The sequence below is a fragment of the Lissotriton helveticus genome, chromosome 10 (assembly GCF_964261635.1).
Source record: "Lissotriton helveticus chromosome 10, aLisHel1.1, whole genome shotgun sequence".
NCBI lineage: Eukaryota > Metazoa > Chordata > Amphibia > Caudata > Salamandridae > Lissotriton > Lissotriton helveticus.
Window position 1 is genome coordinate 285318262 of NC_136071.1, and position 25134 is coordinate 285343395.

Sequence of the window (25134 nt, forward strand, 5' to 3'; positions counted from 1 at the left end):
CTTTTGTTATTTGCTATTCTTACTGCAATAGATTGTGCATATATCAATTGATATACTGAATATGAAGTGATGCACTGAAATCTGAAATGGTATATTATTGTTGCATGAATTGTAGATGATTTGTTCAACTTGTCCAAAAATAATAGACTGGAAGTGTGGATCTAGGCTGCTCTGATGAACAGTTCACACAATATTGTAGTTAAAGTTGCGCTGGTATGGTAAGTGAACGTTTGGATGAAGAACGGTACTGAGGATCAGCAATTGAAGGAGAATAGATTTAACCTATTAATTAAGAATTCAACTTTGAGAGAGCGGTGTTCTAAGTTAGAGGAATTGATCATGTACTGGAGTGGTTTACATACTAACGTGGTCAGAACAGCTTTGTTAGTTCTAGTAAGTGGCAATGGGAGCACAGTCAGAAATGTGATACATTCCTGTACATTGGGAGTCAGTCATCTGAAATCTTGTGAAATATGATTTCCCGAGACTGTGACAAGTGGCATCACAGTTAGCAGCTCTTCAGTGTTTTTTATTCAGATAAGTCATAGATAAAAGATAAAGAGCTACAGGTTAAGTTTAATACTACCACATTATCTGCTATAGAAAACATGCCATCAAGTTGCTTGCTTATCTCAGAAATAGAGATTTTCAGAGTAACAGATGATCAGAACATTGAAAGGATCAAGTTAACAAAATTACAGTAAAACCAGTCTGCCCCAGGTCATTAATGAGAGATTTGGAAATGGTTGAAATTTTTATTACAAGAAAATAGTGCTATAAGTGCATTCAGGACATGCACTGTGTCCTTTAGGACCTTACATTTGTTAAATCGTTTTTTTTAACTTGGTTTAGGAATACATTGCTTAGTTTTGGATACCATTTTAAACTGCAATTGACAAACGTTGGCAGGGATCTTAAATTGAAATATTTGTCTTTTGTTGTGGATTACATTTTTCTCAACTCTGTCTTCTAGAAATTGAATTTTTCAGGATATGACACGAGGATACATGTTTAAATGTGAACCTTGTTCAATCTGTTTTGCTCAAACCCACAAACAGAATTATTGGTTGGACATGTTTTAATGCGTGATTTTATTTGCTTGGTTTATGAAAATGTTTGTATGGTTTTGGTCGCCATTTTAAAACTGCAAGTGAGGAGGGGTGGGCAGAGAATTTAAACTGAAATGTAGCCAGTATATTTTGCTCTCGTTTTTGATCAAAGATTGTGTCAACTCTGGCTTTCAGAAATTGATTTTTCAGCCTCTGACATGAGGGTCAAAGGCTTAATGTGAATCAGGTTCTGTTTGCTTGTCTCTGACATACAGATGACACGATTCTGCATAACATTTGTTCAAGCATTGCGCTGTGCTTATTGATAGACTTTTTGTCCAACACGCAAAAAACACCTAATCTCTTGATAACCCCTTTCTAACTGCATTTGAAATAAACAATATCAGATATCATTGTTTGTAAGAACATGTAAAATGTTTGAAATTAAGATATAAGATAGTGATTATAAAAAAGACATACATTTACCTGTTCTCTGTTACATAATTTCCTTTACTACTGTTGTTTCTTACCAACTAAGTATTTAACTATTCCAGAAAAAAATAATTGTTTTGTGAGGGGTGTGTACTTAACATTGTAACCTAATTATAAGCTAAAAGTGATTTTATCCAGTGGGGATACATGATAATTTTCCAGAAACATCTGCAAAACATGTAACTTTGTATCATCCAATGGTATAAATCCAATACAGATGTTTTTGAAAGGCAAATTACAGTATTGACAATCAGGTTTTAATTAGATTGAAGGGAATATAACAGGATTCGACCAAATCACATAACAAGGAAAATGTCAACAGCTGACAATGTCTGGTAAGAATTAAAATTTTCTTATGAGACCAAAATTATAACACACAGAAAACTCATTTGTAAATTATAAAGAACTTGTTTATATCTTAACTGGCAACTACTATTTGAAATAATAGGTGGACATGAAAGGGAAGCTGACAAATCTTCATTAAATAATGCTTCTACTAAATCTATTAAAAAGATACATATTTCAAACTACTCTGTTCCCTTTAAGGAAATTGAAGTTGTGAGCAATAAATTGACCATATGCTATAAATATTAGATAGCAGTCTCAAAGTAGCCGCAGATTATAAATCTTGCTGGCTAGACAACTCAATGTAGTAACGAATTTCACGCATGTTTTACTTTTTGAATTGTATGTAAATTACATATATAGGGACTGTTTGAGTGAATAGGCAACTTGTTAAAATGTTTCTGTATTATTGTGGGGAATGTTTATTTCTTTTGTATGATTTTGGATGGCACAACTTGTCATGTAATGAAGTGAAAAAACAAAGAGATTCCCTGAGTACCAGGTTTGTGTCAGTAGGCTTTATGGGCAAAGCCTGGGTGGATTGACTGAGTGTCTCATTAGTTGGGTGTTGGGTACAATAGTGTGCCTGAGATTTCCCTAAAACAATGTTCTTTGGAAATTTTAGTAAAAAGAGTAGTGTATGATAAACCTTGCGGCAGGTCTGCAGCTCCCACCATATTATCAGGAATTTTACGTGGGTACCAATCCCAGGATGGTTCTCTCAGGTCATGGCTTATATGTAGCCTGATAGCCCAAGGGTGGGATAAATAAATACAAGCCATACGAAAGTGATGCTCAAGGACAGTCATCACTCACAACATCCTTCATAGGAGGAGATGCACCTGATTCAGCATAGACACAGTAATTGGGATTGATAAAGCAGTAGTGAGAGAGCATTAAAGTTGTTGTAAAAATGTCAACAACACTTGAGAGTAAAAAGGCATCAGGTCAATGCCAGTCGGTGCATGCCTAATCTTTGGCAGCAATTCTGTGTAATACACTAAGGCCCTCTGTAAATTATCCAATAGATCTGAATGGCTAGAACTTGCAAGGAAGACAAAGGAAATGTTGATCTATGCCAGAGATGATGAAATCATCTGCTGTGAAGAATTAAAATACCTATCAAATGAGAGTCCAGTAATTCCAGCATTATATGGACTTCCTAAAGTCCATAAATGTATAACTGACCCTCCAATGAGGCCAATCGTATCGAGTATAAATTCCCTCGCCGAACCATTGAGTCAATATGCAGATATTTTCCTACAGACTATGGTAAAGGAGCAAAAATCATATATTAAAGATACAACTGCAATGATTACAAAAAAATTGAAAAGATTAATTTTTGCCCTGAGACACAATGGCTCGTTACATTAGATATCGAGGCATTGTATACAAATATTCCTCAAGGTAGCACCATTGAGATGATTAAGAGACTAGTAACTCAAAACGATGAAGACCCATCCGCACATGCAACCTTTATTGTTGAGTGTGTGAGTATAGTGCTAAAAAACAATATCTTTTTATTTAATAATGATTTTTATAGACAGGTGAAGGGGACCAGTATGGAGGCCACCTGTGCCCCCAGTCTGGCATGCCTTTATGTAGCAGCATTTGAGGAGATCCACGTCTTTAATGAAATGACACCTTTCTTTGAAAATATCTCTGAATGGTCGCGTTACATTGATGACGTGTTTTTTATCTGGACAGGTAGTAGGGAGCACCTGGCAGACCTGAAATGGTGTGGGATTGAAGCTATAACAACTAGCTTCAGAGGAGGCAACACATCTATTAAAAGGAAGAAACGCGAACAGTACTATATGTGTCTGTTCAATACAGTTAGAAGAGGGTTAAATAGCAGGGAAGATTGGGAAAGACTGATCCAATAAACCATTCTTGAACTATGAATATGCAGTCCACTCACATAGACGACTTCATTCAGAATGTCACTCTCAAACTAAATAAATGTAAGTTCCCACACAGGTGTCTGTGTTACAGTATTCAAGATAAATTCACTATAGATATGATATAGAAATCTTGAATATTAGAAATTTCTAGATAATGTCCTGATATACCATTCTTCGCCACCCTCTACCAGTATTTCTCTTAAGATGAGGAATATATATGACACTCTGCAGGATATGACTTCAAAAACATATCGTATGAACATAGCCCACGTGAGCAACTGACGATTCACATCTCATAAATGGTTGCCAAATCAATATGTGAATATTATTGTGCTAGTATAAGGGCAAATGGTAATAATTATCAGTACCAAATAGGTTAAACTGTATCAACATTAGGAAACATACAACTGGCTAATGACCTACGTGTATTATGACCCACGTGTGTGGCCGAACGTTTGTTTAAACAATCTAAATAAAATAAACAATCATGCTATTTATAGTATGATAAATGTCACTTAGATACATCTAAATCACATATATTTGATGATGAGAAAGAGACACAAGACTATGGAAGAACCTGGTGTTACAATCGAGATGAGAAAGGTTAAGATCGCCGCCGTACAAACGTGACAATAGCACCATAATTGACGGCGTACCAGTTAAAAAGATAACTGAAGACTAAATCAAGTAATGACATCTACAATTATCCCCTAAATATACAAGAGTAGTGCGATAAATAGTAGAATTGAACTCGATAACTTTATATTTAAAATTCATCCTCGAAGTCGAGATCGAGTAACACAGTCACGTGACACGCGATATGTACGCTCATCGCCTAATATAATATTATGACTTCATTAACAAAGACCATTCCAATTTACAAAATAAAATAGTAAATAGAATGTGAAACCTCCGAGATGCTTTATTTAAAAAAAAAAAAGGGAAAATATAAAGAAAAAACGCCAGAGGTTATGACCTCTGACCTATGCGCCAGGACGTAAATAGGACCCGTACTAAGCAGCTCTGATCTCGCATTGGAACGGAATGCTGGTTGGATGCAGGGAGGCCGTAAAAAATAATTGAGGTAAGAGCTCTAACGCAAGTTAGACAGCAAGAGGGAGGGGGATACTCTGGCCCGGGACATCGAGCCCCCCTTCGCTAGTGCTACTTTTATAGGCTTAGAGAAGAGCAGATTATAGTGCGATAAGTATCAATATAGAGGCAAAATGTGCAATAGTTTCTCTCCCCGATTTATCTTGAATTTAATATAAGTAGTTGGGATATGCCTGCAACAAGTAAATATGACAAATGAGGCATGTCGTTAGATCACCTAGAGATACAAACTAATTAAGGAAGGGATGTAAGAATCAGTTAGGAGGCGTTTTAATATTCAATGCACCATCGCAGAGGGATATGCAAGATGACCCCCCAAAAAACTACTAAATAAAGGGTAGCAATAACAGCCGTTGGGCATAAAAGGCAAATGTACATCACAATTCTTTTTATAATTACAGGTCTTTTAAAAGAAAGAAACATATATACTCTTTTTCCTGCACATTTTGGTCTGCTAAATCAAAGGACCAGGTAATATGATTTCCTGTTTGTTTTGGGCAAGTGAGGCACTGTGTGAAATGAGTTTAGGTTAACCCAATTGACCAAAATACAATTTCTCTAGTAATATATCTCGGGGAAGATTACCCATGACGGCACCTCGAGTTCTTGGCAACATCCAAATTCGACTGACGAGTAGACCGTATCAGGCTCCTTGAAAAAGTTGTTTTAGGCAAGTAACAACAAAAAGTAGTTTTCCTAATATGATTCTTATGTGTTCCATAGAGACCAATGGAGCATATGTCTCTTTGCATTTGTTTATTTCAGCTTCTGCCCAGTGCACCTTGAATAAATAAACACGGTGGCTCCAACCAAGGTTCTTAGATACTAAAACCGTTTTTTAAGAAATTGGTATGTATAATATCGCAAGTAGAAATTCAATAGACCAATTGGTGGGACTGATAATATGACTTAAAAGTGTTGTAATTGCTTTTAGATATACATCTGGAGGGATTTCTCCCAAAAAAAAAAGAAAAGAAAATAATCTGACCCTCAAGTACTGTAGTAATTCTACGGATATAGAGAGGTAGGGAAAGAACACAAATGTAAAAATTATTGTATCCTTATGAAAAGGTCTCCTGTTTTTGAAAAAATCTCTTTCCAATGTAATAGGATATAAAATATAAATGCCGTTAGAAACGAAGTATGTTAATAAATATGAGATGAGCGATGTCTGTGCCCATAAACAATTAGAATACAAACTGGCACGTTGTAGCTTAAAGATAGGGTGGGATATTTTAAGGTTTGAGATATAATGTAATGTACATTGTAGAAAGTTATGAATGGTTATTGTCAGCAACTCGGGTATGTTGTTATAATAATACAAATATTCTCCATTATTTAGAAAACTGTCCTGAAGAAGGTGAACATCATTTGAAATCACCGAAACGCTGCGTCGACTTTGGTTTTCTAAAATTGTGTATTAACTGTCTTTTGTTTTCTAAAACTGTGTATGAATTGATTACGTTTTTATGAATTTTATGAGTAAATTGTATTTTAACTTTACATGTGGAATAAATTGTACAAATGATTTTTTGATACATCAAATGTTGGGTCTAGTTGTATTATTCCGATGTTAGCTGACATAATGAATGTTTAGGTTGATCTAATTGCGTTGTGTTTTTGCAATACGCTCCTTGTTTAAACCTTTATGACATATCTGTGTTCATGTATTTGGGACATACTTGATTTTGCCCTCTGTAATTTTCATCAAGAGTTGAATTTCCATGTGGAATTCTGCTTGACTTGATAATGTAAGGCCTGATTTTCCTACACCCAATTTTTGAGGTGTGGAAAACCCACATTTTTTTATTGGTCACAAATTCCAGTCAGTAAAATTGCTTGAGGCTTTTACTGCAAAAGCGGTGAGTGCTAGAAAACCAGGTGCTCCCAAGATTTTCTTTAGCAACCTGGGGAGTATACAATGCTCCTCTCTGCCAGAACTATTCACTATTCTTAACCTTCCCTCTCCTACCTTTCCTGTCACCACCCTCCATCACAGCCCTACCAGCTGTTGGCCCTGCATATATTTAACAACTTTCCAGAGCAGGTGAGAAATGTGTGCTTTAAATACCTGAGATTAAGGAAAACCTTGTGGAGTTCTGTGTGGTAATTCCACATCTACACAGTTGATACCCATTCCACAGGGTTGAACTCATAATTAAATAGTATGGGTGGGGTGTTCAATGTATTCTGTCTCATAGTTAATGAGATAGCTGCAATGGCACCCACTGCCCTATGGATATTCCTTGGAGTAAAAAAGATCATGCAGAGCAGGGTGTGCATGTTTCGTTTGAGCGCATAGGTACGTATACTATACTATAGTAAAATAGGCTTCCTGGACTGATATAGCACACAGTAAAAGTTATTAAAATACTTAGGGGTGTAAATCATTGTAAAGATGAGCATCTAGCATTTCTGCCTATTTAAAAAAAAAAGTCTAACTTATTATTTTTATTTATTTTACATTTTGATAAAGTGCTACTCTACCCGACGATGCAACAAACTTCTGAGAAAACAGCAACAAAGAGAGTCAAGTCTCAGAGTTACACTGAACAGTTTAAAGAAACTGGAACACAACATCCAAAATGGTTGGAGGGTATTCATAATCTGGTGGTGAGGTTGACCTATGTGGAGATGAGGGAGAGGGTGTCGGAAAGGAGGAGTGGGATTGAGGAGGGATAAAGTGATAGGCTGTCTGGTATTGCTGCAGAGCAGCACAGATTTGCCTGCTGCAACTCAAGGTAAGGACAGAAAGGATGAAATTACAACTGAAGGCTGCTGAGAGTGCCACAGTAAGAAATCATCCACTGTTCTTTGGCGGGACATCTGGCTGCTGAGGGCTGGTTTCTAAAACTTTGCAGTGGACAGTATAAGGCATTCAGGATCTTCTTTTCCAGTTTTATGAAAGGCAAAATCTTTCCTCCTTCACTCAACGTCAGAGGAAAAATGATGTCTTTCCACAACAGTAAATTAATTTGATATTATGTAGTATAGGGCACTGCATGCTTCTGGAAACATCAACCGTTTGACTAGCAATATGAAGTGGGGGCCAGATTTTGACCCTGGCAGATGGAGTACCATCCCTCAGGGTGGTGGAGTACTTACCATCCACCGCCCTGACAGATGGTAGTCCATCCTGTTTAGAGATGATCTCTGGCACAGCGCACATCTCTGTACATTGAAAGGAGCTGTTGTCATGGAGATTTCCTTGGGTGGACAGTCGCCATCGGTTTTGTTGGGCGTCAACCAAAGATTTAAATTTCTTGGTTTTTCAAAAACAAACTCTAAGGAGGAATCTGTTATTGATAAAGAAAACTCTCACGAGCCCCACAACTCTCAGTTGTGAGCATCATTATTTGTTTTCTGGCACTATCCTCAACCTTTTTACTGTGTGTGATGTGTTGGCTTTACTTCAATGGCCCTACTTCATTGAAAGTTGTTTGTTTCCATTAATGGCAACAACAGGGCTTTATTAATGGAAAGCTGATGATCCTTCTGACCCTAAATAGGGTAGGCAAACAGGGTACTACATCGTATTTGAATGCAGACTATGGGCTTTAAGCACTGCACATCTTTCTATTTACCTCCTTTTACCGTCCTTTGTATATGTCTGCTTTTCTTTGGTTAATATGCTCAGTAGTCCCTCCTTTTGTAACCTCCCATGAGGACTGCCCCTGTTACATGTGCTTTTACTCTTCATGGTATTTATTACTTTGTGAGCACTCTTTTTTTATTTTTGCTTGTTCAGGCTCAGGAACTCGCTTGCGCCCACACTCACTCCCTCTCCTTGGACTTCAGCTGCCTCCTCCTCCTCCCTCCTGCTCGTTTATTATTTCTTTCCTGCTTGCTCTTTGGTGTGTGTTTAGTTTTGGCTCCCAGCCGTCCCTCCACCACCGCCTTTTGCCCGTCGAGTTCACTTAATCTCCTTGTGCCATGCCAGCCTTCCACCACCACGTCCCACCCTTATTTTTAAACAATTATTAAAGTCCATTGTTTCAATACTTTACTTTTCATGAAATAAAACATGTTTTTAAAATTGTGATTAAGACTGCGTCATAGTAAAATACTGTACATTTTAAGCCAAGTGTTGAAAACTATATATTTTCAATACTTTCCAGGCATTAGTCTTGTAATCTATCATGCTCATGTATGTCTTAATATTTAGGGTTGTGATATTTTCTTAAAGATTGAGGTCCATATTTACGAAGCCTTTGCATTGTCCTTGCATTACGTAAGGTGATGTGAGGACCACACAAACGCTTCTGTAATATTCACAAAGCCACGCAAAGCCTGATTTGACTGGCTTTGCAAAGAAATGTTAAGCAAGACAGCTGCTAGCACCGCATTAAGTTACATTTCCACTTGGGAGGTGTTCCATGGGTAGAGCATGGGTGTTCCCATGCATCCACCCAGGGGTTTTGGCACATTCCTAGATTTACAAAGACTTGTAAACCTGGGAATGCATCAAGATGCTACACCTTCCAAAATAAGGTGTAGAGAGGAGAAATATTGTTATTTCCCCTCATTATTTCCTCCTTCCACACATGCTGCATTCTGCAACACATACATTGAAAGGGGAAAATGCCACAAAGTATTGTTTTTGTGCTGGAAGGTTTCCTGTCCTGCATAAAAACAATCCTGCATGCAATGCAGGCACCATTGCAAGGGATCCTGCTTTAGTGCTAGGCTGCACACGGTGCTTTAGTGCTTGGCTGCACACAGTGCACCAGCTCAAGGAGAGAGCAGAAATGCTCCATATCTTTTTAAACGTGCAGCATTTCTGCTCTCTCCCTTTCACACAACATAGCACAGCAACTTTGCCTGCTACCCTGTGTGCGTGAAAGTTTAGTAAATGTGCCCCTTCATGTTTTAAGGAATAGGGATTGATTATCAAGCAGAGGTGAGTACAATGAGCTATGTCAAACTTAGTACACTATTTGCTTTGTTGACACTATATGGAATCTGTATCTGTCAATGTCTATATTACTGGTGCTATATGGAAAAACCTTAATTACTTCTATAAATGCAAACTCTGTTTAAAATTTAAGATTTAGAAAGGCCAATGTGCTTTGGAACTCTGGTTCTGATTTTTCCGAATGTGTGTTTAAAATGAACTTCACATCCTTATATATTTTATTGGGGAGTTAACCCAATAAATAAATCTTTAAATCCTAGGATTTTATGGCCAAATTTCTGGCTACCCTGCTTTAACGTACAGTGTTTTCCCCTGTTCTATAAAACCGGCCTAGAATGCGAACTTAAGAGACACGTATGTAAGTGGTCTTGAATATGCGTCAAATTTTCGTTACCAGTTCAATGCAAGTTTCTAAATCACATTTACACATCCCTAATTAACAGCAAAGAACAATGCCTGTGACAGAGGTTATCAGTTTATCACTACGATAAGGGAATTTAGGCCTTTTTTATATTTGGCCTGTACACCATTCATGGAAAACATATTGTAATAGATACTTAAACGGATGTTGGATCGGCCAATTCAACCATTAGCACAACCACTAAATGGAGACATTTTCAATCACATATTGGATAAGCTCCTATGAGTATTTGTTTCACTGTTTTTGTTGTCTGTATGGGTGTTTCTTTCCACCAACAATAGAATGCTAATAGAACAATTTTACATGTGTAATCAGTCAGTGAGTGGCCTGGTAGTACTGGGAAGTGAGTAATGACGAAAGGCATCTGAAAAATGAATGCTATAGTAAATCAAACTCTATTTTTCTCTTATTGTTCTATGATGGCTGCTACATTTACAAACAGTCTATGAGCGTGCTGTGAATCCCATCTGGCACCAGCATATTTTAACTTCTGTATTCTAAAAAGCTTTACACAATATATTAGTTGAATTTCTTTAACCTCACTGATTTGAACTCAATATTGAGTTTTATTTATGTATTTGTAATACACTTCCTAAAATACTTGAGATCTTCTTAGAAGTGTCCAAAATTCAAACAATTTTTCTCCTGTCATATTGAAAAACTTTGATTTGATTTTGTTTATATTTAAGACAGTTGCAACAATGTTAACCGAGATTACTCCAGATGTCCTTAATGTGGCACAAATTGCTTATTTGTTGTGATAATGAGAAACAGTTTTGATTAGCAGATTAATCTGGAATGTTTATCCTATTATAAGTTAGTTGACAATTAATTAAACCAATACATGTATGGGGAGATCCATACCTTATTGCAATTTTACTTAAAGTGTAGCTCTCAGTTTTGTTCATTGCCAAAAACACAGTAAAAATAAGTGAAGATTTTGCAGCACATTCAAAAAGGAAATAACAAATGAACTACATGAGTTTATATTCATACAACATTGACCATTTGAAAAAAATAGCTCATAGGGTCTTTTAGTGGCTGCGATAAATTGGGCTGTTGGTTGACTGGGATGTGAGCCCTGGTCAAGTAACAGCCACAATTCCTTCCAGGGTGAACCACTAAAAGTCACTAAAATTAACCTGTGCTTATCCCTGGGTAGTTTTGTACAAAAACAGTCAGGCTTAACGTAGAGGCTATGTGTAAAGTATTTATGCAGCACACAAACAGCAATAAAGTGAATACGCAACAGAAAAAAATCACAAATCAATTTCTAAAAATAGAGTATAATTAAATACATTATTTGGCACCAAAAACCACAAAAATACAATCAGTAAAACTGTAGGACATAAACAGCCTGATTACGATGTCGGCCGACACCGTTGCAGTCTCAAGACTGACAGACCTCCTGTTGGCAGTCCCGACACCGCTATTACAATGCGACCGCACATGGTGCGGTGGCATACTCCCATTTCTCTATGGGAGCTTGTGCTGCGGCCGTAAACTGGCCATAGCACAAGCTCCTATGGAGAAATGGGATTTTCTGTTAATCCCTGCACGTCACGGTGCCTGCCACATGGTGCAGGGATTAACAGGGGGTACCATAGGGGCTTCCACGGCCTCCAACCAGAGGCTGCTGGAAAAAGGGGGTCCTGCTAGGGGCCCTCAAAGTCACTTTCCAACGGGTTTTTCATATCAGAAAGCCTGACATGGAAAGCCTGTCAGAAATTGACATTGTAATCCTGGAAAAGCTGTCAATAGGGATTACTGTGAGGCCTCTGACTGGCCAATGGCCTCCTTGAGCCTGTCGAAATATACCTGGAATGACTGGCCGGTTTCACTTTCGACCGCCTGCATTGTAATGCGACGGTCAAAAGTGAAACCTATGATGTGACTCAGAAAGCCTCCAACCGAGCCCCAGAGTCGGGACGAAGTCGACAGTTAAGGTCGACCATGATGAGCATGGTTTGGAAACAAGAAGTGGATTGGGCCCAGCCAGCGCTTACCATCGTACTTAGAACAATTTCTGGAGTAAAATGTCTGAGAAGGTAAAGTTCAGTGGTGCAAGGGGCAAAAGGTGTTCAATGAGGGAGCGCCATCGTCGGCTGGCCTTGGGTCGAAGCAGCAATGAAAATTTCTATGTTCAGCCTTAGTCATTGAAATGGAAGTTGAAAAATTAGGCTGAAGGCTGTAGCTGGTGACATTTCTATGAGGTCGGATACCCCTGTGGTGAAGGATCACTGAAATGGATTTGCTGCTGTGGAGAAGAACGTAGCGGGAGAAGCTGCAATGTCAATCTGGCTGATGATGCACCTCAGACAGATAGGTAAGCAGGTTCCTCCCAGTCTTTGTCTGATTCTCTGGAATGTTTTGGCCTTATTCTGTACTCAGGTTTGGGAAATGGTCATCTGGACACCCTTAGGACTACATCCAAGTGTCCACGACTAGTGAGACAACTCTTGGGGGTTCAGGATTCACTCAAGCTGGGTACAGGTGCGGGTTCAAGATGGTGGGCGCTTGTTATGTCCATTTGGCTCTGAACACGAGGCCAACTAACTAGCCCTTGGAGTCAATTCTGGTAGACCTGGGTGCAGGCATGGATGCATGGCTCAACGAGAGGGCTGGCCTCCAAGGGTGGTTCAAGGCAGGCTCCAGGCAGGCTCCAGGCAGGCAGACAGTCATTCCAGGTACAGCAGCAATGTGGCAAAATACACAGCATGTCACAGCAGCAGGCAGTCCTCTGAGAGACCTTCCACAGGTTTAGTAGTGAACCTAAGAGTGGATCTGATGGTCCTATTTTAAGCCCTGCTGCCCTTCTTCTGGAAGGCATGAGAGCTTCTGGAAAGTTTCTTCAAAGTACATTGGTTTCCCTGCCTCCCCTGCCCTGGCCCCAAGCTGGCTGCAGTGATAATACAGGATTATTAGACCTTCTGTGGGAAGACAGATCACAGTCTTGTCATATGCTAGTGGGGCTGGGCTCAGATCCACCCCTATTCTGCCAGCAGATGGCTCTTTCAGGCAAACCTACTCATAATATTGTGTCACTGTCTGGGTGGAATTCAAAAGGTCTATCTATTAGCTACACTCAATCATTGACCCAGGACTAGCTGCAGGCACAAAGGGCAGGACAATGCCAACTTTCTAAAAGTGGTACAAAGGGGGGTGGTGATGGATGGAGTATCTGAACCAATCAAATACTCACACCCAGTCAACAGATCTGGGTTTAATCCATCACCGTTCTTTAGCCCACTCTGCCACCGCCAGTTCAGACATGGCCATATGCAAATCAGTCCGACCCTGTGCATCATGGGAACAGTCCAGCCCAAAGTGCCAAGCCATGCCGTCCCTGGACCGGAAACAAGCTTCCGAGGACTGGTTTCTGGCATTTCAGCCGTCTTCAGCCCAGCTTGCTTGAATCCAGTGGCAAAGTGAGCAAGGGACTCACGTCTGAGCATACCCTGCCAACTTATGGCGAACAAAGCGGTACAAAAGGGGGTGGTGATGGACGGAGCATCTGAACCAATCACATACTCACACCCAGTCAACAGATCTGGGTTTAATCCATCACCGTTCTTTAGCCCACTCTGCCACCCCAGTTCAGACAGGGCCATATGCAAATCAGTCTGACCCTGTGCCTGATGGGAACAGTCCAACTTGAACTGCCAAGCAATGCCTTCCCTGGAACGGAAACAAGCTTCCGAGGACCGGTTTCTGGCATTTCAGCCGTCTTCAGCCTGGCTTGCTTGAATCCAGCGGCAAAGTGAGCAAGGGACTCATGTCTGAGCATACCCTGCCAACTTATGGTGAACAAAGCGGTACAAAAGGGGGTGGTGATGGACGGAGCATCTGAACCAATCAAATACTCACACCCAGTCAACAGATCTGGGTTTAATCCATCACCGTTCTTTAGCCCACTCTGCCACGCCAGTTCAGACATGGCCATATGCAAATCAGTCTGACCCTGTGCCTCATGGGAACAGTCCAGCCCAAAGTGCCAAGCCATGCCTTCCCTGGACCGGAAACAAGCTTCCGAGGACTGGTTTCTGGCATTTCACCCATCTTCAGCCCAGCTTGCTTGAATCCAGTGGCAAAGTGAGCAAGGGACTCACGTCTGAGCATACCCTGCCAACTTATGGCGAACAAAGCGGTACAAAAGGGGGTGGTGATGGACGGAGCATCTGAACCAATCAAATACTCCCACCCAGTCAACAGATCTGGGTTTAATCCATCACCGTTCTTTAGCCCACTCTGCCACCCCAGTTCAGACATGGCCATATACAAATCAGTCTGACCCTGTGCCTCATGGGAACAGTCCAGCCCGAACGACCAAGCCATGCCTTCCTTGGACCGGAAACAAGCTTCCGAGGACCGGTTTCTGGCACTTCAGCCGTCTTCAGCCCGGCTTGCTTGAATCTGTACTGGGGTGAATGTATGACATTGTTCTGCATTCTGTCCATCAACTGTTGTTTTTACTTTTGTCACCCCGAGTGGGATGGGTATGCTCAGACGTGAGTCCCATGCTCTCCACACCACTGGAGTCAAGCTATCCTGGCTGAAGACGGCTGATAGCCAGAAACCGGTCCTAGGATGCTTGATTCCGGTCCAGTAAAGACATGGCTTGGCAGTTTGGGCTGGAATGTTCCCACGAGGCACAGGGTCAAGGCTGATTTGCAAATGGCCATGTCTGAACTGGGGTGGTGTGGAGTGCAAAAAAACTATGGATTTAGGCCCAGACCTCTCTACTGGGGTGAATGTATGACATTGGTCTGCATTCTGTCCATCAACTGTTGTTTTTGCTACTTTCTAAAAGTGGCACTTTCATAATAGAAATGAAAATCCAAGTTTACCCTTCAAGAAGGTTTATCATTTTAATTTCATTGGTAGCAAACATGACCTATCCACCTCCTCTCAGTTAGGAATGACAGCTTATTAAATAAAATAAGGAATCCCCAATGTTATCCTATTGGAGGGGGAAACCTCACAGTAGTGAAAAACAAAGTTGAGAGTATTTTCACTGTCAGGACATGTAAAACCTAAGAGTACATGGAACCTTTTAAATACACAGCAACCTGTCCTATGGGCTACATAGGGCCTACCTCAGGGGATACTTATAGGTAATAAAAAGGAAAGTATAGAGGCTGGCAAGGTGGGCTAAATGACAAGTCAACATGGTAGTGTGAGCCTGCATTCAGGCTGTAATGGTAGGCCTGGTACATGTTCTGAAGGGCTACTTAAGTAAGTGACACATTAAGAGCTACATGCCACCTGTAGCACTGAATTTACAGGCCCTGGGTCTATGGTACTCTACAAGTGACTTATAAGTAAACTGAGTATGCCAATTCGGTATATGCCAATTAAACCATGTTTAGGGGAGTGAGCATAAGCACTTTAGAACAGTGGTAAAGTGCACAGAGTCCTAAGACCATCAAAAGCAAAAGTCCAATGAAATTGAAGGTAAGTAGGTAAATGTTCGTTGGAAGACCATCCTAAGGCTGACAGGTCTAACAGCGGCACAGACAATATTGATATTGTTCAAATGTAGATATATCACAAATGGAGTTATGCAAATCTTTGGGACTATTACTGCCTCTGCAGAGGAGACTGGAGATAAGCCATGGGTTGAACCAACTGTCCCGACTGTGCCACCTGTGATTGGTTTCTTGACTTTGGACCTGGTGTCTTAGAGTCACACTCATTGAGAGTGTCACACACTCTTAAATGATTTAGTGGGAGACATGGGAAGTGGCGAGGAACGTACAGACTCCCATTGCTGGTATGGATTCTGAAAATACCTATTGAATACCTTAACATTTTCTTTGCATTTTTGCTTGCTTGCTTTCTTAACTTAAATAAGCAACAGAGACAATTATTGCTCACCTGAAAGGATCCGACTATAAGATCGAAGACAAGCTTAACTTCCACATTCACATTGTCAGGCAGGAAGGCAAATATAGAATAATGAATTCCAAACAGAGGGATGAGCAGAAGTGTGGATTTAGCCAGTCGCCTGTTCAGGAGAAAAATAGAAATCATTAATAACAAAGCAGTGCAGGAATCCGTAAAGAACTGGGATAATTGTAGTGTGTAGCTGGCCACCCCCACTATAAGCAAATATTGAGCCAAAACTGTGCCAAGTCCCTCACCATTACATACAAACCCATCACTAGCGACACCAATAAACTATTTCCCATTACTGAAAAATAAAAATTGCCCAATGCTACATGGTTTGCTTTGCTTTCACAAATCTTTTGCTGATAGGAGGACACTGTGGGCCTGATTTCGAGTTTGTTGGATGGGCTACTTCATCACAAATGTGATGGATCTCCTATTCCCCCGTTTTTAAAGTACATTATAGTCATTGGCATTTGTATTAGGGTGGAGTGGATATCCATCACATTTGTGATGGAGTAACCCATCTGTCCTATGTCTGTTACCTAGAGCAAACTGTTTCCCAAATGGTCTGGCCTATCAGCAAATGAAAAGAGCACAAGGCTTTTGTGCCCAACCCTCTACCACAGCATCTAGATGCAAACTGCGTGCTCGTACTCACAAAACATTGCTTGGTCAAAATGAGAGCTAGTACTTTATACATGTTAACAGCAATTTATTAATGTTTTCAATGTAATTATCTCTACACTGCACAACATAATTGACACACTTAGTAGTCTTCACTAAATTCGCTGTCTGAGGCTTCCTCCCAGGTAGTGGTGTTGGCAAACAGTCGGAACAATGCTTGCTCAGCCTTGCGTGTTCCGACAATGCAATCGCTACCAAGCATGCCTTAACCACGCATATGCCTTAACCATGCATATGCATGGTTAAGGCACTGTGTGGTCTAGATGCTGCTGGGAGGAAGCAGGAAGGATTTAGGAGAGCCAGAGGAAGCAGTAAGTGGGGCTGCAGCAGATTTATGGGGGGTGGGGCATAGTTTGTATAGGTTGAAGGGGTACGTTTTCAGGGCTGGGGGTCAGGTACGTTTTCTGGGCTGGGCGGGTCAGGGTAGTTTTCAGGGCTGGGGGCATGGTAGATTTAGGGCTTGGGTGGTCAGAGTAGTTTTCAGAGCTGGGGGGATCAGGGTAGTTTACAGAGCAGGGGGTAGGGTTATTTTCAGGGCTGTGGTGGGGTCGGCAAACTTTTTAGGGCTCAGGGTGGGGTAGTTTTTAGGGCTTAGCACAGGGCGGGTAGATTTTAGGGCTTAGGGGAGGGTGGGATAGTTTTTAGGACGGGGCAGGGACGTTTTTAGGGCTCACCGGGGAGGGGACTGGTTTTCAGGAGGAAGAGGGTAGTTTTAGGACACAGGGCAGGTGTAGGGGTTGGGGGTTAAGACTTACCTGTCAAGTCGTGACCAGGGATATGGCTTTGCCATACATATCTTAACAATGCATATTTCATTAAAAAGGCATGCATGGTAAAGGCATATGCTTGGTTAAGATTTACATGGTTGAGAGTGCGTGGAACCAGCATTCATGGTAAATGCATGCGTGGTTCCATCACACAACCAGTTGTGTCCAACATATTTTGACAAGGCCAGACCCCTGACAAAATTTAGGATATCTACGGACTATGTAATGAGTTGCATCCAGAATCTTCTATATAAATTAACTTTTTGTGGTTATCTTGATATTCTCGCCCTTTGGAATGATGTTGAACAGCTCCTACTTCAAGGTGATATATTTTAATACATTACTAAAGTAGAATGACAAAAATCTGATCTGGACAGAAGAGAAAAACATGATTACATGTTAAGAAGGCCTGGCAAAACTTGAGCAGGGAAACCACGGAGTTGGTTTTAACATCGTCTCATGAGGAGAAATGGTTTTGAAAGGGAACGGTTTGGAGTAAAGCTGCTAAAGGTACCAGATGAAATAGATTTAAGCAGGTTCAATAATCCATGGGTGAGGAGTGCGTTGGGTGAAAGTAAGGGTGAAGATTAGGTCGATGTTTACGCATGAAATGGAAGGTTAACAATTAGCAGAACAGAGACTTTTTCAAGTAAAATGGCGGGAGTAATTGAGTTCCGCTTTTAGAGGGAAAAGCGTTGTATAATAATAGGGCATACACTCATTTGTATAAATATACACAGTTTGCAATAGTGGTTAAAAAATCAAGTCTTAATAGCAATGTTCTTTTATTTGTAGAAAACCCCTGAAGAAGGGCTTATAAATAGCCCGAAATGCATTAGTGTGGGTGTCCACCATCTGTAACCACTGGCACAAATTAAGGACTGGTTTCTCGTGTACCACAAATGAACACCATGAACATCTTGTAGTGTGCAAGAGATGAACAGCATGGACTCTTCTAGTTTGTTACATACTGTAAGCATGGCCTGTCTTTACAGACCCCAAAAAGAGCGTAAGCGCAGTTGTTAGAAGACTCAAAACTATTCCATTTCAAAATCTGAATTTTCAATTTTGCAGATTTTTATTACTGACGTCAATTATTGTATTGCTATGTTTTTGACTCTGAGATATTGAATTGAAAGGATTCTAAAAGTCAAATTGTAGCAATCTGCCAACATCACCAGCTTGATTTCAAGTATAAAAGATGAAAATATGGAAAACACGTTCTTCCGCAATACAGAGTCACCATGATAGAATTGATGATACGTGCGCCTCCTTTGGAAAACCTAGTCCCATTGTGAATCTAATTTACAAGTGCCAATAACTGCATGTAAGAGGGCAAGTTATTCACAAAAGGTTACCTATTATCCAAGTGAGTGCAATATTACAACCCTGATGGTGTAATATTAAGCATCAGTAAATCCCTCTGAAGGGGTGAGAAGTTGCCTTTCCACAACGAAGTTCCTCTGGGAAGTTTGGGAATACCACAAATTCCAGAGTTATGGGTCTATTTACTAAAACATTTATGACTATGGGGAGTAGTACTAGAATAGTATTCTTTTCTTCATTTCAGAAACGTACAACCTCCATTAGTAAAAGTAAAGAGAGGGCACAAATCTCTATTTCTACTGATGGGTATGAATACTCTCATTTCATTCTCAATGAACATGTTGGGGCCACTTGACAAAGGCATGAAAGAGAAAATAAAAGAGTACTACAGGAGCACCACTTTATGAACTCCAAAAAGCCTTTCTGAATTTGTCTCCGTGTTTGCACTCAAACTCCTCTCCATTTGTCACTTGAAACTAGACAGAAATGTATTTCTATCAAGGGCATGAATATTTCCCTCTCCAGGATGGGAAGGGAAAATTATTTTTCCTGGTATTGTGAAGAAAAGAACCCATTTCCACAAAAAACGACATTGGACAAAAGTGAAAGCAAACATAATTGCACAGCATGTACAGTTGTGCCGAGGTAATACAAATGTGCCCAAGTAAAAAGCAATTCACAATAGATTTCCAGGGGGATTCATGGAAAACTGCTACTGGTGCACCTTTCAAGCTGCATCTCAGGAAGGAATAGTTTATTGCAAAATTCACAGGAGGGCACAACTTAAAAGATGCAGATTTGTTTTTTATAAACAACTGTGAAGGAGTGTTTTTCTATCACATTATGGGGCATGTGTACAACAAAGTGATGGAGTGTGGCGTTAGCCTTCCTGGCTTAATGCTGCACTCTGCCACTTCAGAAACGCAGGACTTCACCATATTTACAACAATAGAGTGCAGCTCTGCATTACCCTTGCGCTGGCGCTAACCTTAGCAGCCTAGCGCCAATGCGGATGTATGACATTACAACGCATGATTTTACAACGCATGCCTTTACAACGCAAGTATTACAACGCTGTCCATTACAACGCATAGTGCTTTGGGGTGCTGGATAGTGAATAGTTTAATTTTCTATTCCAACTCCAGTCCCCGTGGACCCTAGGGAAGGTTATTGGATAGTAAATTAACCTATTCCCTATCCTAGAGCGCCCCCCAGAGCAATGCGTTGTAATGGTTGCGTTGTAAAGGCTCTGCGATGTAAAAGTTGCGCTGTAAAGGTTGTTTACCCGCCAATGCAAGCACCTTTGCACCATAGTGCAAGTGTGTCTGCGCTGAGGGGAACAATGTTTATGTACTTTCTGCACATAAACAATCTTTGCAGCACATATAGAAGTTGCAAGACATCATTTTATTTTTGATTGTTTATATGCAATAAGGGTCGCCTTCCTGCACATAAACAATCAATGGCATAAACTAGGAGAAATAAAGCATTTCTCTTTGTTTTGCATGTTTAAGACCAGGTTTTCCCTGGTCTTAATTTAGTCTCTGCCTCCAATTTACGCCACACTTGTAAATGGGGGCTGCATCAAAATCAATGGGTGGAACACCTACCGCTACACCCTTTACCCTCCTCTTTCACGCTAAGTACAGCGTGAAAGGGTGCCTTATTTATAAGGCAGCGTTAAGCCATGTTAAGAGGCTTAACGTTGCCTTGCAAATAAGGCAAAGCCTCTATCGCCATCACACCATCACTAAAAGTGACGTTGTGGTGGTGATAGGGGCTTGTGTGTATCCCATGGCTGTGTCAGAGACAGCATTTGCTAGAAGAAAAGGAAGTTACAACCATAACACATATGTTAACTCAACCCGTTGGGGCAACCTCTGGAAGAATACTCTGGTTGTTTTTCCTTCTCCTCATCTTCACATGATATATAAATATATATTATTCATTAAATTATCGTACACTACCATGGTGGCTTCTTGGCACTACATCAAAAAGGAGAGGCCATGATCTTCAGGAGCAATAAAATTGTCACTGCAATATTTTAGAAAACAGTGCATCAGCCCCAGTGTTGTGATGAAAATTAAGGAGGCCCCCCCCCCTGCAAAGTTCATGGAGGCCCCTCCAGACTCACTTAGAAGATCTTACCACAGGGTACTATGCTGAGGGCCCCCTCCAGAGCTCAGGGGCCCCCCTGAACTGAGGGGTAGGTGAGGGCCTTTGTTACACCACTGATCAGCCCTTGTCCACATTTAGCATGCGTTTTTTTGAGTAGGTCGTTCATATGTAATATATGTTTTAAAATCATTGTACCTATACTTTAGGTGCATTAACAGGAATCCACTGAGTTCCTGTAGGCATACACACTGAGGCCCTCATTACGAGTTATGTTATTTCACCCAGAGTGGTACGCCTGGGTAAAGTAATGCAGAGAGCAATGGCGAGTGTTTCTGGGCCTAGAATGATCAGATCTGAAGTCCTAGAATTACCAGATCTGAAGTCCTAGAATTACCAGATCTGAAGTTTCCCCGCCCGATAGTTCTGGGCCTCTCAGAGAAGTTCAGAGGATGGAGATGGAGTTGAGGCAAGCAGTGTTCCACAGCTCTAACCCACCGCCTACTGCAGTCCAATGGGAGCAGCTAATGCTCCACCCGAACAGCCACAGGGATGCTTGTCACACCTGCCCTCCCATTCAATACTCCACCACTAAACAGCAGTCCAGCTGAAATGTTCCATCAGCTCAGAAATGGCGAAGAATGTCAGCGTTAGTTTTTCACTGAAATAGTGAAATTCTGCTTGAAAAGGCACCCAGTAAATCTGAGTGCTGCAAGAGTTATTCTCAATTTCAGGGTTGAAAATTTGTGAAGGCCAAACTGTATAGTGGATATGCTGGCTGCTGAACCTCTGGTGTCTATGCTCCAAATTCCTGCCAACTAATGAGACCATGCGGGCTCTATTTATCACAGGGGTTGCACGCAATGTGGTACATGCGTGATGCAACCCCAAAATGCGACTTATCAAGCCATGCAAGGCACTTTGCATGCCCCTGAGTGGCTTGACAAAACAGGAGTAATGCAACACAGCACAAATCACTGTGCTGCATTACTCTGCCCCAGGGAGGCATTCCATGGATGCTGTGTGGGTGTTTACCCGCAACTCCCATGGATTTTGAAGCATTACTATATTTACCATTAATGGTAGACCTGGGAATGAACAAAAATGCTACACCTTCACAAGGGAGGCATAACAAGGAGAAATATCTTTATTTCTTCTAGTTACTTCCTCTTTATACGGGTGCTATATTGTGCAGCACAGAGATAGAGGGATATCCCTCAGGGGATTGTTTTTGTGCAAGAAAGTGTCCCTTCCTGCACAAAAGCAATCCTGCATGCAAAGTAGGCACCCGTGCACCATGATGCAAGGATGGCTGCAGTGGCACTAGGCAGCCCATTGTGCACCAGAGCTTGGGAAACGCAGGAATGGCCGTATTGAGATAAATATAGTGCATTCCTGTACTTTCCCTGTAATGCAGCACAGCAAAGTGACTTTCTCCACTGCAATACTTAAAATAAATAAGGATGTGTGTGTTTATTTGTTTAGTGTATATCTATACCTGCAGGCAAAGTCCAACCTCAGCGACATTTCCGGGACTTTTATCCTATTTCTGGATATTAAAAAGCATTCTGATTAAATACTCATTTGCTACACCACTTTATTCGCAAAGCCGACCTTGTTAATACACAGAATAACAACTTACCTGAGCATAGATCAAAGGACATGGAATGATTCGAACATGGAATCATAAATCTGCACCCCAAAAAGTGTGCCTCCCATGGATGCAGATTGTTGGTTTTCCCATTTCTCAAACATTCCCTGTAGGGTGCCTGGGAAGATGCCCTGGTTGCAGATTTTCAGGCAGTTTTGCAGGGCAGTCATGTGAATTTTGAAGACGTTACTATGGGTCTGATTTAGAGTTTGGTGGATGTGATACTCTGCAGGAGCGGCCCGTGCAGGTAAGAGCGGTGGGGTGATGGAGCTGGAAACGTTCAGGACTCGACAGGCGACGACGAGGGAAAATGTATTATTTATTTAATTTTCCCTTGTCATAGTCTGTTGATTTGCCCCCACCCCCACCCCACCTCTCTTACCTGCGCGCGCCACTCCTGATACTCTGTCTCAAACAAGTATGGTATATCCTATATTACATGTAATTCGGTGGACAGACTATCCTTCATGTTTATGAAGGAGTATCCCATCCTCTAAACTCTTATAAGGCCCTATGGCCCCAATGAAAACTTGTATGCCCGGTACAATTCCACATCGTAGAATGTCAGTCCAACTGAGCAATTCCACATTTTTTTTCCCTTTTCTTTTTTTTACATGGGCGAAAACAAATTTCCCATAGAGAGACCAATCCTCCTACACTTCTACCAATTGTGGGGTTTTCCCTTCCCCTTCCTAAAAAAAAGAAGTGGATTTCCTTTTGCAGGAACAACTCTCTGTCCACTTCTATTAGAGGAAGGGGTAAATGATAAGATGGTGAATGCCCATTACATGCTTATGGGCGTTCTCTTACTGGGAAGACTATCTTGGCATTATTACCCCCAGCTCCACCTTATTCCGAGGACTTGCACCTGCAGAATTGGATTTATACAATTACAATATCCTTTTGTTAATATCTAGTAGTTAAAACATCAGCCATTTTCCTCTATATATGTGCGTTTACAGCCGGAAATGCCTTCATGGATCTCGCACTAGTATTACATTGTTAAAAGCAAAATCAGTGACATAGGGCCATATGTATGAAGCAAATTCGCATTCGCAAACGCTGAAATTCGCGGAATTTTGGTGTTTGCGAATTTGCAAAATGGTATGTATAAAGGAAAATCTGGTGCAAAATAAGGAATCGCAAAATTTGCGATTCCTTATTTTGCAATTGCATTTAAGGAATCGCAAAATGTGCGATTCCTTAAATGCAATGTATGAAGCAAAAAAAAATTGTATGTATAACGGAAAATCTGGTGCAAAGTAAGGAATCGCAAAATGTGTGATTCCTTATTTTGCAATTGCATTTAAGGAATCGCACATTTTGCGATTCCTTACATGCAATGTATGAAGCAAAAAAAAATTGCAAATTGTCCCTAAGAAATCGCAAATTACCACCAACTTCAAGTTGGTGGTAGTTTGCGAATTCCTTGAAAAATGCCCATTTTCGCATTTTTCAAAGTGCCATGTGACGCACATACATGCCCACATGTGCACCCATGCTTAATTCAGGGGTGCAACAGGGTGTCCTTTGGACACCCCTGCACCCTTGAAGTTATTCTCAATTTGCGATTTTCAAATTGCGAATCGCAAAATTGAGAATACCTTCCCATTCATTCCTATGGGCCTCCTGGCCCATAGAAATGAATGGGAAAGTATTCCTTAATTGCGATTCACAATTCGCTAATCGCAATTAAGGAATACTAAGAATTCGCAAACAAAATGCGAATTTGTACATACATACCAATTTGCGATTCTGAAAACGCGATTTCTTAAAATTCGCTATTTCAGAATTGCAAATGGGTACCTTGATACATATGGCCCATAGCTAATAATTATGTCTGAGTACACAATTTGCTTTTTTTTTATGACGTTTGAAAGACTGCTTACACGAGAACTGCCTGACTCCATCGGAGAAATCCAATTTTAATCCAAACTTTGTGCAATTATTACAACGAGAAGAAAAGTACTAATGGTTACGTTTGTAATTCTTTAATAACTGCAGTGTGTCAACATTTGCCTTTACATGGCAGCCATTCCAGCTTCAGAAATAAGCGAAAAAAAAATCTTTCTCACAGCTTGAGAAAAAACAGTTGGGCGAAATACACCAAAAAGCAACTTATTAACGAAACTAATCAATACCACCTTTCAAAAGAAGGTACTCTAGCACTAAGAGTGATTAAAACAATATACTCGATGAAAATAATTATCTGAAGCACACATGGGCTCGCAAACTTTACTCCAATCATACCCGTGTTATTCAGTGCCTTCTCTTTTTCCCTCTCGAATTCGTATTCTACCACAGGTCCTAGGAAACATATTTTATTCAGAAACAGGTTCTCATCAGAGTTGTTTCACATTCTGTTGATTTGTTTCGGCCCTGACAAATACTTTCTGCTCAAGTCTCTATCACTGGTCTGCGTTATGACAAAAATGTATGCGTACCCCAGGTGTGCAAATC

General features: G+C 40.8%; 1 protein-coding gene across 1 annotated transcript in view; it reads right to left on the minus strand.

Annotated features, from left to right (window-relative positions):
* The window catches only part of VIPR1 (vasoactive intestinal peptide receptor 1), an 851558-nt gene that overhangs the window by 13035 nt on the left and 813389 nt on the right, over nucleotides 1–25134 (minus strand). Inside the window, exon 11 of the mRNA XM_078665320.1 lies at nucleotides 16117–16246. Coding sequence (XP_078521446.1) covers nucleotides 16117–16246 — 130 coding nt within the window. The remainder of the gene's footprint in view (nucleotides 1–16116; nucleotides 16247–25134) is intronic.